The 14,149-nt window shown below is 40.6% G+C and overlaps 1 protein-coding gene across 1 annotated transcript; it reads right to left on the bottom strand.

Annotated features, from left to right (window-relative positions):
* Positions 1-10,969: 10,969 nt before the first annotated feature.
* LOC147857497 (putative mitochondrial saccharopine dehydrogenase-like oxidoreductase At5g39410) lies at positions 10,970-13,308 on the bottom strand. Its single transcript, XM_087326735.1, has 2 exons — positions 12,532-13,308; positions 10,970-11,849 (listed from the first exon to the last, which is right to left on the bottom strand). Exons 1-2 carry the CDS (start codon positions 13,291-13,293, stop codon positions 11,043-11,045), a joined length of 1,569 nt encoding a protein of 522 aa, XP_087182861.1. The 5' UTR covers positions 13,294-13,308; the 3' UTR covers positions 10,970-11,042.
* Between the last annotated feature and the right edge of the window lie 841 nt (positions 13,309-14,149).

Raw genomic sequence — 14,149 nt, 5'->3', positions numbered from 1 at the left:
ACGGTGTTCATTTTTGCTCATTGGCTGTCGGTATTATTTCCGCCACAAGAGTCGGAAAACCGATCGGAGGTACGGCGACCGCCTCCGGTACAACCATCCCGAACACATCGACAAGTTCCACGAGAAGAGTGGAGAGAGGAAGAGTCGGTGCACGCCGACACTACTCATACCGAGTTCGAACAGTCCGAACCAACACAACAAAGAGAATTGGAGCAACAACAATCGACATAGTTTCAACAATCGACACCACAACCCGAACATGAGCAGGAACCAGCGACGCAACAACAAGAGTCGTTACCCGTTGAGTAACAAACACAACAGCAAGAAACAGCCAAGGCAAGGAAGGGTGAAACAAAGAGCCCAATGGTACTCTAAACCAGAACAAGAACCGGCACAGAAGAAACAAAAAACCAACACAGAAGAAGTTCCTTCATTTCCACAGGTACCTCGTGTCAACCCCAATGACGTGACATGACTTCAGAAAGGGCAAGCTTCAACAGCAACAGTGCAAGAAGCACTTGGTTTTTCGGACATTCCGGCAGCAACACATGAACTAGCTGCCATTCTGCAGTTCGTAACATCCTATGAACTGGTAGAATGGTTAGCTCGAAGACTACAAGTGTCGGAAAGGATGCCCCAAGAACACAAGGATCAGATAATGATCCAGAAATCGTTGAGCGGAGCAGTTGAGCTGGAAGAACAAGCCGAAGTGGACAGAATCGGCCGACAACGTAATGCAAAGAATAGAGGTGAGGCTATCCAAATGCCACCTCTACATGAGGCATTAGTCAAAGTCCACAAAGAGTATGAGAAGGCTAGTCGAGCCACCAGGGATATGGCTGAAATGTATAAGCAGGCAACAACAACAACAGATGTGCTTAATGCATGGTGTGTACAACGGCAGGAAGAGAATCAGCGGTTGAAGGATCAACTGCAAAAAGACCAAGTAGTTTTGGAAAAGGCAAGTAAATATATAAAACAGCTAGAGTCACAAAGTCAACCTTTGGACTCGTAATCAGAACTACAACAAAAGTTGGAACAAGCCGAACAAGCGCGAAGGGAAGCAGAAATTAGGGCAGAAAAGGCCGAGACCAGAGTAAAAGAAATGGAGGTGCAATTGAAGGTGGCAAAAGCAGAAGCCGACAAATGTTTAGCCAAAAAAGATAATATGTTACGAGATCTACACGGACAACTAGAGCAACAACAAGAGGATACAAGGCAATATGTGGAACAAGTCGACGAACTGGAGGAATATGTGATAACTCAAGAAGTTTGTTTCACAACATAGTTGGCTCGAAGAGACCATATCATAGAAGAATTCAACAACAAAATTATTCAGCAGCAGAATGACTAGAATGCAGAGAAAGTAAAGTTGGAGAGGCAATGTGCAGAAATACAAAACATATTCGAGCAAAGGAGGCTTTACCTATACGTAGCCGAAGGAGTTACCAATACAGTGATTACTGATTTACGGAAAAGATTGGCAACAACATAGTTAGAGGTAAGTATGACTCAAGAGAAGGTTCAAGCATTAATACGACGTCACCAACTTAATACCCTCAACCTGGTCAACGAATCGTTGGAAAAAGGGTGGAAAACATGGTCGGCGCAAGATGCAGAACTTCAATTATTACGCGCCGACAAAGAAAATCGGAAAGCTCATGGATCAGGCTTCTTCAAGATGTTGCAGGAAGCAATAGCTACTATACATGAGGATATTGCTAAGTACATCTATGAAATAGCGGCTTCTTAAAAAGAGGAAATTAACCGAATCATGCAAGAATTCGACAAGCATGATGTCGATACGTCGGTCTCGTTGGACCATATTGAAGCCGAAAGAGTAAGCAAGACACCTGGACTGGGAACATCGGAAACAACACCACCAAAACCATCGACCGACAACGAGGAAGACACCGAAGATGAAGACGAGGATGCTGATTTCAAACCAAGGCACGAAGGAGAACCTTCATTGTTTGACATCCTGGACGACGACACAGACGAAGATTCAGATGACGATCAGCAGGAGTGGAGGATACCGTGGGTTCGCCGGACAACGTCCTGGCCCACGGGCGTGCCAAGTGCTACCCGGATAGGTATGAAAGCGTCAAAGTCAGAAGGAGTTTGGAATTGGAGTCGGAGTCGGATCGATGACTCAACACAGAGCCGAAAAGTAGATAGTTAGTTATGAAATTTTGTAATTCTTGATAATTATAGGAGTAGTATTTCTTGATGAGAAAAGACCTTCAGGGTGCCTATAAAAGGAACCGAAGGCATTGTAAAAACCTATCGTTTATTTAGTAATAGAAAGTTTAGTTAGGAAATCTCTGTGTACGAATCGGTGTACTGTGTACGAATCATCTTGGCTTGTTAATTATTTCCTTCTATCTAAACTTATTATCTATGTAACGATCTTGGTGTCTCTTATCACCGATCAGTTTACAACCAATACGTCTCTATTCGTTTAACCACAACTTCTTGATAGAACGTTCGGAATGAACGTTCGTCTTATACTGTATCGGTAAATAGTTAGTGTCGACCGAACAACAAATGCAATATACAATTTCATTGCCCGATTTGCCACTCAAAGGCGCACACAGTGGAGCAATGTGAATATAATATGAACAGACCTGCACCTGTCGTACGTCGCATGGAACCACAACGGCAATATCGCAAGAATGGTCAAGAACGGCAGAAGGATCACTTGTGGTATGCGGACCGAAACCCACACGAAGAACACCCATTCTGAACCATCCGTAACAACGACCCATATTCCGATGAAGAAGATCGGGGAGATGATGAATATAGGTCTACTAATTGATAAAGTAGAGGGGGGCATCATTACGACAACCGTCATTCGGCACACAATCGTGGAGGATTCAATGGGCCTCACTCACATGGGAAAAACCGACAATATAGGGACCAACGGCGTTACTACGAAAGTTCGGAGGATGACCAATGTCATGAGTCACTCGGGGACTAGCGGCAACGACCTCGGAATTCCAGAAGAATGTAGCAAAACCAAGAGGAGCAAGCTACACCTACGGATACGAATGTTCCGCCCGAACAACCCGAACATTACGCGACATAGTGCCCACGCCATAAATGTAAAGAAGCCACCGTATTTATTGACTACTTCTCTTACTAGCCTTACCTATGTAGTTACCACTCTTTGCTAGCATAGGTAATTTGCTACCACTAGACTTTCATGGGCTTAGCTAATTAGCTATTACTCTTCCACTTCCATATCTATTTAGCTACTACTGTTCATTACCTTAGATGTTTCGCTATCACTTTTTGATGCCTTACACAATTACCTACTACAACAACTTATCCTTTGTAGATAGTAGTCTAGCAAACTTACAAGTCTATTTTGTCCACTCTTCAGGGAGAGAACTATGTTGCAATCCCGCAAACACATTGTTGCAGTGTGACAAGTGAATGTAAAACAAGTTGAATGATATGTATGCTAGCATGCTTGGAGTTGCACCAACATGGTGGCAATTCTCTTTAAATGTAAGAAGTTTTCACGTATATTCTACCTCAAGTTCCTTGCATGGAATCAAGATCTTCTCGCGAAGTTATGTTTGGCAGATTGTCTCCTCGTTGGCTTTATGGGTTCTTTGGAGAGCTAGGTGTTCCAAGTTATACAATGATGAAAACACTCACGTTGTGGAACAAGTAAAGTCTTTTTGGAACTTATTGGTACATACGGTTAAAGGTGATTATGATAGTTATAAGGGTTTTGAAAACACAACTATTCGGAAAAGACGGAGAATTCACCAAGTTTGGTCAGCTATTCCTATAATGTTAGATGCAGGCGCTGAGGTCAGGTGGAATTACATACCACCTCGGTGGTTGTTCCTGCCATCGTCACCATTCTTACTGCAAACAACATGAGTTAACAGGGACGAGGCGGTTGCGGCATGTAGGAAGGCTCTTGGAATGTACAAAGATTTCAACTAGTGTCAGCAGAAATCCTGAGATAATCGGAGATAGTGAGATGGTGGATGTGGACATGACGAAGTTGGTTTTTTGTTTTTGTGAGCAGGATGAGTGATGTTAGTGTGGGGGATGAAGCAGTTTATTATGAGACTTTCACACTTTTGTTTTTTTTCTTTTACACTCATATATTGGTTGTTAGTATAGGATTTGACCAGTAATCGGCGACATGGCAAGAGGGTTAGCGAGATGCTGAAGATTGAAGATGTGGGTTAAGTTATGGTTCTCATAGGTTTAGGGATGATGGCGACGGGATTCGAAGCATAAGTGGCAAGATGAGTGGTGATGTGTGAGGGCTAAAGTAGATCATGAGGGGATGAGGAAAACATTTTTCACTTATTTTGATTGTTATTTGGACAGGACCTTGGTGGATTTTAGTGGTAATAGGTTGAAATCCTAAGATAACTAGAGGTAGCGAGATGGTGGATGTGGATATGACGAACTTGGTTTTCTATTTTTGTGAGCAGGATGAGTGATGTTGGTGTGGGGGATGAAGCCGTTTATTATGAGAAGGTGAGGAATTGTTTTTTTACACTCTTTTTTGGTTGTCAGTACAGGATTTTCCCGGTATTCGGCGGCAAGGCAAAGGGGTTAACGAGATGTTGAATATGTGGGCTGCGTTAGTTGGTGATGGGGTTTGAAGTATAAGTATCATGGCTAGAGGATGAGTGATGATGGTGTGAGGGTTGAAGCAGATCATGTGGGGAGGAGGAAAACATTTGTCACTTATTTTGTTGTTATTTGGACATGCCATTGTTGGATTTTAGCAGTAAGAGGTGGGAATCTGAGATAATCAGAGATAGCGAGATGGTGGAAGTGGACATGTCGAAAATGGTTTTTTGTTTTTTGTGATCAGGGTGAGTGATGTTGGTGTGGGGGGGTGAAACGGATTATTATGGCCAGTGGGTTAACGAGATGCATTTTAGATGTGGGTCGAGTTAAGAAGTTATGGTTATCATAGGTTGAGCGATGATGGCGATGGGGTTTGAAGCATATTTGTCATGAGGGGAGGATGAGTGTTGATGGTGTGAGGGCTGAAGCAGATCATGAGAGGATGAGGAAATAATTTTCACTTATTTGGTTGTTATTGGTACAGGACCTTGTTGGTATTTGGCGAGATGGTTGATGTGGACTAAATGAAGCAATTTGTTTGTTTTTAGGAGTGATTAACAATCGGCAACGGTTCGGTTCGGTTCGAGAGGGCCCAAACCGAACCGTTTAAAAATATTGAAACTTGAACCAAACCGAACCGAACCATGAAACCGTTAAACCGAACCGTTTACAAATTTTCAAAGCGGTAAACCGTTAAACCGCAAAAACCGCGGTTTCATAGTTCAGTTTCGGTTTAGGTCAAATTTTTAAATTTTTTAAATTTACAATATTTCATTATTTTTAATTTTTAAAATTTTTAAAAATGTTCCTAAATATGAGGATAAGGTCTAAAAATGAAAAGATTGTTTAAAAGCAAATTTAAAATTTTTTTTTACAATTTTTTATTTTTTAAAAAAATAAAAAAACCGTTAAACCGTTTAAACCCCAGTTTTTAGACTACTAAAACCAAACTGAACCGTTAAAAAAAACCCAAACTTGAACCGAACCGTTAAACCGTTAAATTGCGGTTTCGCGGTTTAGTTCGGTTCAAACCGAACCTTTGCCGATTGTTAGGAGTGATGATGGTGGGGGATGGCTGAAGCAGATCTTGAGGGGATGAGAAACACATGAGACTCTTTGTGTTGTTATTTTTACAGGACTTTGGTGGTAAGCAGCGAGATGGTTGATGCGAACTGACCAAAGCAGAATTTTGTTTTGTGATAAGGAGTGAATGAAGATGGTGGGGGATTGAAGCAGATTTTCTCTTTTTGAGGTGACGAGGATGTAGATCATCTTATTTTATAGGGAGATTCATTACATGTACATTTTAAATTTTAGTGGAGATGAAGGGCATGCTCATTTCGATATGGCAGATAATAGATGGGCACTATTTAAGGCGGCCCATTGCATTTTATCCCATGGAGCGAAGAGCTTTCATAATTTGGTTACATATTCAGTATGTGGAATCAAATTCAGCCACCAATGGAGCATATTTTTTATCGAAAAAAAAACATGGTGGCAATTGTGTCCACAATGGCTAAGCCACAAGTAATGCATGTGGCTTGAATAGCCAACGTACGTTGTCCTCCAATTACTACTTTTGGTAAGGGGGCAGGAATGGTGAGGTCATATTCCTATCTTGACCTTACCATTCCCTCCACAAATTGTACTTGTTTTTTAAGGCAACATACTAGTTGTTTTCTTGATTTTGGTATTATTCCTAGAATTTGAAGAAAATTTTATTGCTTTATCATTCATCGAATGAGGAAGAATGAAGAGCAAGAAATAATGACATTGTTAATAGGTGGGGGTAGGTGGGGGTTGGATCTTCAAAGGGGGTTCGAGAGTGAGGAAGCGAGATGGAGAGAGAGAGAGAGAGGGAGAGAAATAGAGAATAGAGAAAGAGAGACAGACACAAATTGGAGGGAAACTTCTTCTATCCCTTTCATGCCCCATGGTTGGGGTTTACATATCTACAAGAGGTAACCGTTACAATTAACGTTCACAAGACAAGTAGATGGTTACACCACTTACCCCTTTCTCATCTTTGTACACATGCACACAAATGTGCATGTGTTCATACACATACTCATCCTCACACTCACACTCATATACATTACACATGCACAACAACCACTCTATCATCTTTCACCCTTACACCTCCCTATACATCTGCTATGGGTAACAACATCGACTTGGAGTTTTGGAACATTGTTGCTTGTGCAACATGTTTAAGCCCTAGACGATCCAAGTTCATTGTAAGAACCTAGATGTCCATAACTAGCTAGATTCTCTACGTTGAGCAATATCAATCTTGGTCCACATTGATGTGATAGTCATCCTGACCTTGCTTTCCACACTAGCATCAAATATTGCTTTCTCTCGGTCAGCCTTTGTTGCTTCCAATGCTCCATGGGCTTCATGAACATTTTGTAGCATTGACTGAATCAATGTCTCCCATGTATCATTGACATTGGTTTTATTGTTGTGTCCGTGTGATGTCTCCTTGCCTATTTGTTGTTAGTCGGTGGTTGTATCATCAACTCCCATACTCCAAAATCTTGCCATCTTCTATTGCAAGTTCCCATCTTGCAACAATGTTCTATCAATGCCTCACTTATAGGCATTTTTGTTACCCTATACAATTAAGGGTTAGACACTTCCTTCTCAATTTGACAATTCTCGTAGGCAAACACTCTTTCGAATGCAATTAAAAACTCATTGTTGATAGGTATCTCTTGATGCACTTTTTGGTGAAACTTGATGAGTTCATGTACAACTCAAGACATACATGCTTCACCTCCACCTTTATCTTTAACTCTGGTTACTTTGTGGACTAACAACCACTCTACATCAGTAACCATTTTGTCTATTACCACTGCAAGGTGAATACCCCTAGTGACAAACCATATACCTTGTTGAAATCGTCCTTTGTCTTGTAGAACTTTGCAAAGTTCAACACCCTAAGATAGGGAGGAATTAGTCAGCTATGTTCATTAAGCTAGACATGTGTAATCTAATTCTAATCAAAGCTTTAAAAGAAATTTGGTCTAAGAGAATGTTAGCACAATCCTCACAATTTTTGTGTTATACTAGTCTATTAATTAAACCCTAATCATATTTTATTTCATACGTGGAGCCTTAATAACGTAATTTCTAGAATTGATTCTAATCAAAGCTTTATTGCTTCCAAAATAAACCCTTATTATTAGTTTCTAGAATCTGATTCTAATCAAAGATTTATTGCTACTAGAATCAACACTAATCACATAACTTATATAATCTTATTCTAATCAGAACTTTGTTTCCTCTAAAATCAACCTTAATATGAAATTTCTAAACTCTTATTCTAATTTTATTGCTTTCAAAATCAATCCTAATATGAAATTTTTAGAATTTATTCTATTTAGAAATTTATTGCTTCCAAAATCAACCCTAATATGAAATTTCTTGAATATAATTCTAATCAAAATAAATCTTATTTACTCATTTCCAAAAATGGATGGAAACTCTCCTTTTAGATTGAGATTTTTGCAACATCGTTGTTTATGACTCCAATGACCTTGCCCTAAACCATAACTATTAAAAATTTGTTATAAGAGAGTCGTTAAAGGAAATAAAAAATTATATATAGATGTGTGTATATATAAGTATATATTTTTTAATTGATACATACGGAGATGGAGAGGGAACTGGTTGTGTGTTGGTGGCCATATGACAACCTATTAATTTCTAAGATTTCCTATTAAGTTGACCCTTTTTCCCACAAGCTGCACATTCTCTCTCTTAATTTTTCATACACTCCACACTTTCTTTATCACTTTTTTTTGTCACTTTCCAACCTTTTTGACCTACCACATCATGACAACATCGCCACAACGCAATAACATTCATTTCTACAAATGTGGAATATGACTTCGAACAAAAATCTTTCTTAGATTTAATAAATGTAAAGAATATCGGTAGTTTGAAAGAGAGCTAGAAAATAGATCAATTGAAGCCTTCTAGCTCCTACTAAGCATAAAAAAGAGTAGTGTAATGACTAATAATCAGAACATATAATCATTACCAATTAAGAACTAAAATATATATGTCCTAGGTTATGACTAGAACAATGACCAATAATAAGATTATGAGCAATGAGTGGAAAGGATCTTTAAGTCTCGAGAGCTTACATTGGAATGCTATACATATTCCCACAATCACTAGCTGAACAAGAGCCTAGGAAAGCTTATTTTTTAGCAAAGAAGGGGCTGAAATCAATTGCAGATGTGATAACTGACCATGTCACTTATTGCACTTCAATGACATGACATGTTGTTATAGTATTGGGCCACATCATCACATTATCTAGAATCAAGTTATAGAGTTGGTACTTTCTTTAGTATTTGTGCTACCTCTTGATGGAGATCGCAAGATCTAGGATTGGATGTTACCGAAAGGGAACGTTGTTATTCCGATGCATAACATTACAACACGTTCAGTGTATATGTTGTTGCAACCTATCCCACGGTTTCACAAACATGCAAATGCATTATGTAACCTGCACAAAATGCAGTCCTGGTGGAAAAACGGGCTTACAAGCTTATGGAGCTTTGGTCTTCCACTTAAGCAACAGGTATTCCTTTGGAGATGCCTATTGGGTCCTGACTAGATCAAATTTTTAAAAGAGATTGATAGCCTCGTCGAATTGTGCAAGATGTGGTGGACGATTGGAAATAGTCCCACCCTTATTATGGACTTGCTCATTCACTACAACATTTGTACAAAGACTAAGTGTATCTCTTTATCACAGATTTCGTCACCGAAGGTTTGGGAACACTTTTTGATATTTGGACAAATTCCGTGCACCCTATCCAACAATGCCTATTTTCTCCAATGGACATAATTTTGGGCATTGTGGACCATTTGGATAGCCCGCAGTAATAAGGTCTTTGAGTGAAACTAAATGCATGAAGTTAGCTTCTTTAAGCAATCCCTTAGGCAATCTCTATTTGATTGTCTACAACTTAGAGCCATCACACTACAAATATACAATCTTTACTTGGAGTGCTTTTAAACTCTTTAGTGTCTAATTGACACTTGTATATTTTTCTTTATTCTTTGTGGGTTCTCACCTCAATTTGAGGTTTCCCATGAGTAGTAAAATTGTACAAAAAAAAAATTCTTAGCTTGTAAAGTGGAGAAACAAGAGCTTATGGTAATGGCTTGAATACCATGTTGAAAGATATTTCTTCATTTACATAATTCTTTATACATAGATAGCTAAATTGATTTTCCATGAAGCTAGAAGCTCACGATCTAATAAAAATGAACCAACACAAATACGAAGTAGGCGAGTAAATTAACAAAGGTTCAAAATCCTTCCTCTACATGTGCTTGTCCACATATGAAATGGGTGAGTAATCAGTTACTAAGGTTCAAAAACCTCTGCATAGTTCTTTAAAATACAGATATAATAGCTAAATTGATCCTCCATCAAACTAGATGCTCATGGTTCAATAAGAATGAGCCAACACACATATGACGTAGGTGAGTAAATCAACGAATGTTCAAAATCCTTCCTTTATACATGTTCTTGTGCACATATGAAATATGTTACGGGTATGATCATATAATATCCCGCGGTAAGTTTTACCACCGTAATTTATAGACAAGGATAATGTTTGACGGTTAACCGAGAGTGTAAATAAGGGAAGGATTAATTTAAATCCTTGGGATTGAGACAACCCATTAAGGCTAAGTGTGAATTGGCCTGCGGACCTTAGGTCTGACTATAAATCTGAGGCCTACTTATCCTCATTTGATATCTTTTGACTATGTTGAGACTTTGTCCTTGTGGTGGATCAACTCTAGTAGCGAGCGACTCGAGGCCACGACAACGGTATGGGACACCGATCGAGGCTTGAGTTCTTCTCGATCCCTTCGCTCGAGGGTGCTCATGTGGATCGACAACTTCTTTCTCTCTCTCTCCTCTCATTTCTATATATCTATTATATCCTTATCTCATTCTTACAATAAGATCTAGCTCCAACAAAATAGGTGAGAGAAACAACTAAGGTTCAAAACCCTTGCTTCACATGTTACGTGTTTGTTTCTTTTACAATCAATGAATTAGCAAATAAACCTTGAGTTTATTACCAATCTCTTCAGCTACAAAGGTTACACTTCCCTCAACCTTGTTTATCCTCGCTTTGGAAAATAATATAAATTTGTAAATAAATCAAAATCTCGCACAATCTTCTTTGTTTAATGAATCGAATTGTGATTAATTAATTATAAAACCTTTTCCACCTACAACACTTGTAAATTTGCATGTTGTAAAAAGACAACCCAATAATATAACTGAAAAAAGGATGATGTTTGTAATTTCAACCATCCATAGAATTTTACTACGGTCTTAGAATGGGAAAACATGATTATTTCTTAGGTGGTGTGTGGATCACCTACCTTTAAAAAAAGCCAATAAAGAGCACAAAAACAAATATAATGACAATGGTAATGAGAATAATAATGGGAAGCGAATATGCAACCCATGGCTTCAAAATTACAATAGAATTTTCATATTGCCGTCCATTCTTCTCATTGATGCTAGTGCTAATGTGTTCAAAGGAAAGACCACGTTCTTCAAGCAAACCTTGAATATTTGCGCCCCCAAAAGCAGATGCAGTGGTAAGGACACCGCCTACGGGCAAGACATCACGAGAATGCAAGCACAACATTGCACATTGTACAGTACCAATAGCACTTGTTATGTAGCAAGGCTCTGGTCCTTTTACCTTGGTCACTACTTCAGTTCCTTTTAGATCACCAATCTCTCCATCCTTTCGATACCCTTTGCCCACAAACCACATCTCGAAGCTCCCTTCTGCGACTTGCTTTTCACTCGGGCCTCGATGCGTAAAGGCCCCAACTGTGAATATTTGAGGATACTTTAAAAGAAGATTTAATCCCAATGTGTAACGTGAGAAAATCTTCAAGATCTGGGTTGCCCAAAAGAAGATAATGGCCCAACGCAAAGTTTCGATAGCCAAGAACTGTCGAAAATGTACGGGTCGAATATTCGTATAAGCATTGTGTTCATTTAGGAGGGCTTCGGGTTTAAGGGTGGGTAGACCATGGGGATGGCTGTGCAATGTCCAAAACGTTCGACGTACCACGGATCGGTCGCAAATGGGCAAAACGCCTGCCCAATAGCCCAACTTCCTCTCATAGTGAATACATGTGTCCAATTCGGCTGCGGGTGGAGGCCCTGGAATCTATACAATGAATACGGTACACAACAAATTTTTGAATTAACATCACAAGTAGTGAAACGATCATATAAATAAATAAAGGGGATTAAATTATTCAGATCCAAATGGAGTAATAAGAAGAAGGATGATTTTACTAAAGCCCACAAAATTTAAGATTTAAACACAATTGGAAGAACACACTTTTTTTCGCAAGAACAATTTGCACACACAATTAGAAGATCCTAACTTCATAAGAGATTTACTCCCAAACTCTGAGGAACTTAATAATAAGAGATTAGAAGATCCTAACTCCATAGGTGCTAGCTAATCAATCCGTAATAATATTTAAGGACAGCAAACTGACCATCCTCCTCATGATCCAAACCCGCATGATCTAGTTCAAGCTTTGTGAATGAGAATTATATACAATTAGTACTATTAAGAGATGGCAAAGACTTGAATTCATAAAAGTGAAATAAAATTAGTTGGGAGCAATACTTACGTAGGTTGGCGTACCACCAGGTCGTAGTAAGTTAAGCACATGATTTAATCAGTTGCACAAGAAAAGCCTATTAAGGTGTCATCAGCTCTCAGCATCAAAAGCACTATGAATGATGGATGGATGGATCCACAAATTCTAAGGGTTTAGGGTTTATGAGAGAGGTTTTGCATTAGAGAGGTGTATATGAAGGAGAGCACACCTCACCTGGAGGGTAGGGCGGCGAGGCAGGGAGCGGCGGAATCGCGCGAGGGCTCCGGCATTGGCGAGGGCCAGGATTCCGGTCTCGGCGGACGCGACGTGATTGGATGCAAACGAGTGGATGCGGACATACGAGAAGACGGACGAAGGCGGGACGGCTCCGGGGGACTGGGGCCAGCAGCGGAGGTGGTGCTGGAGCCCAATGTCCGAGACGATGGACACGCTGGCGCAGGCGGACACCACGAGAACCCGGGCAGCCACAGCGGCTTCGTGGTACTTGGCCTCCATGCGCTCCATGAACTCTGCCTCCCCCGATATGTCCACGTAGTGGGCGCCCGTGGCCACGCAGGCCGCCACGATGGCCTCGCCGTACTGGTTGCATGGCCCCACGCAATTGAGCAGCACACGTGTGGAGCGGCAGAGCCTGCGGAGCGACGGTGCGTCGGTCGCGTCCGCTTCGACCACGCTCACGTGCTGCATTATGGAACTGTCGGCGGAGGAGGCGGCCCATCGAAGGGTAGCCTCCAGCTTCGCCACGCTACGACCGGCCACCGCCAGCTTCAGGCTCCGGTTGCGCTCCTTCGTCGTCTTCTTCTTCTTCTGGTCGTGCATGCATTGCAGGAACTCTCGGAGCACGTACTTCCCCGTGAAGCCCGAGGCCCCCAATATGACCGCCTCGAATTCCCTCGCCTCGCCCATCTCCTCCTCCGCCAATGCCGATGATGCCGATGCCTGTGGTGGTAATGATGAAGATTTTTTGGCATCCATGCCTGCCTGCCTTTCTGCCTTTCTTCTTCTTCTTCTTTACAGGGATTCCACCTTTGAAGTGAAGGCAGGCTTAGCAATATGTACATATATCAGCTTCCCTTCTTATTAAGTATTAAGTATTCCTTCTCTCTCTGCACACGTTGCACGTGCTCTTACCTCATCTCTCCGCTGATGGGCCACCATCGTGTGTGTCATTGGAATTCGGGATCCCATATTTATCCAATCAACCTTAATTGTCGTCGGCACGCGCGGCACGTGCTCACCCATCAAATCAAATAAATGTTTTGCAAAAATCTTTTACAAAAGTGTCCTACCCCATCAAATTATTTTTACGTACTTCCATTACTCATCTGGAATCTCGATCCTCAACCATCCTCCCCCAGCTTTCTTTCGCTTTACAAAAGTGTCCTACAAACAATTTTACTCACCAACCAAAAAATATTCCTTCGTTGCCCGTATCTCACGTCTATCTATTCCTTTCCTTCTTAGACACCAGAGCCACATATGTCACTACCTCATTAAATCAACCACATGTATGTCTAGTTCTCGAAGCAATTAAAATTTCCATGTGGGAACAACGAGGTTGAATATGCCAATGGCCTACACACATGACACATGACACATGACACAACCCACAACAACTTTATTGCAATAAAACAAAGCTCATTATATGTCTCACACAACAAACATTTACATAATATGCATAAATAAAAAAAGTACATATCATGAATTCTATCACAACGATTGCACCACCTGCCGTAACACACCCATGATTACATCAACATGGTTCCTTTTTACACCAGCCACGGACACCTTTACATATTATGTAGACCATTCCATGGCACGTACAATTAAA

This window comes from Azolla caroliniana, unplaced genomic scaffold (genome assembly GCF_043228905.1).
Source record: "Azolla caroliniana isolate FFs.n. ecotype wild unplaced genomic scaffold, voAzoCaro1.0.p SCAF_11, whole genome shotgun sequence".
NCBI lineage: Eukaryota > Viridiplantae > Streptophyta > Polypodiopsida > Salviniales > Salviniaceae > Azolla > Azolla caroliniana.
Note: the sequence above shows the minus strand (reverse complement) of the source record. Positions and strands in the feature narration are given on the sequence as shown.

Excerpts from the sequence above, each read along its gene's own strand:
- LOC147857497 (XM_087326735.1), bottom strand. The coding sequence starts at position 13,293 with ATGGATGCCAAAAAATCTTCATCATTACCACCACAGGCATCGGCATCA. Across the intron at positions 11,850-12,531 it reads CTCGCCGCCCTACCCTCCAG|ATTCCAGGGCCTCCACCCGC; the intron begins GTGAGGTGTGCT and ends TTCATTGTATAG.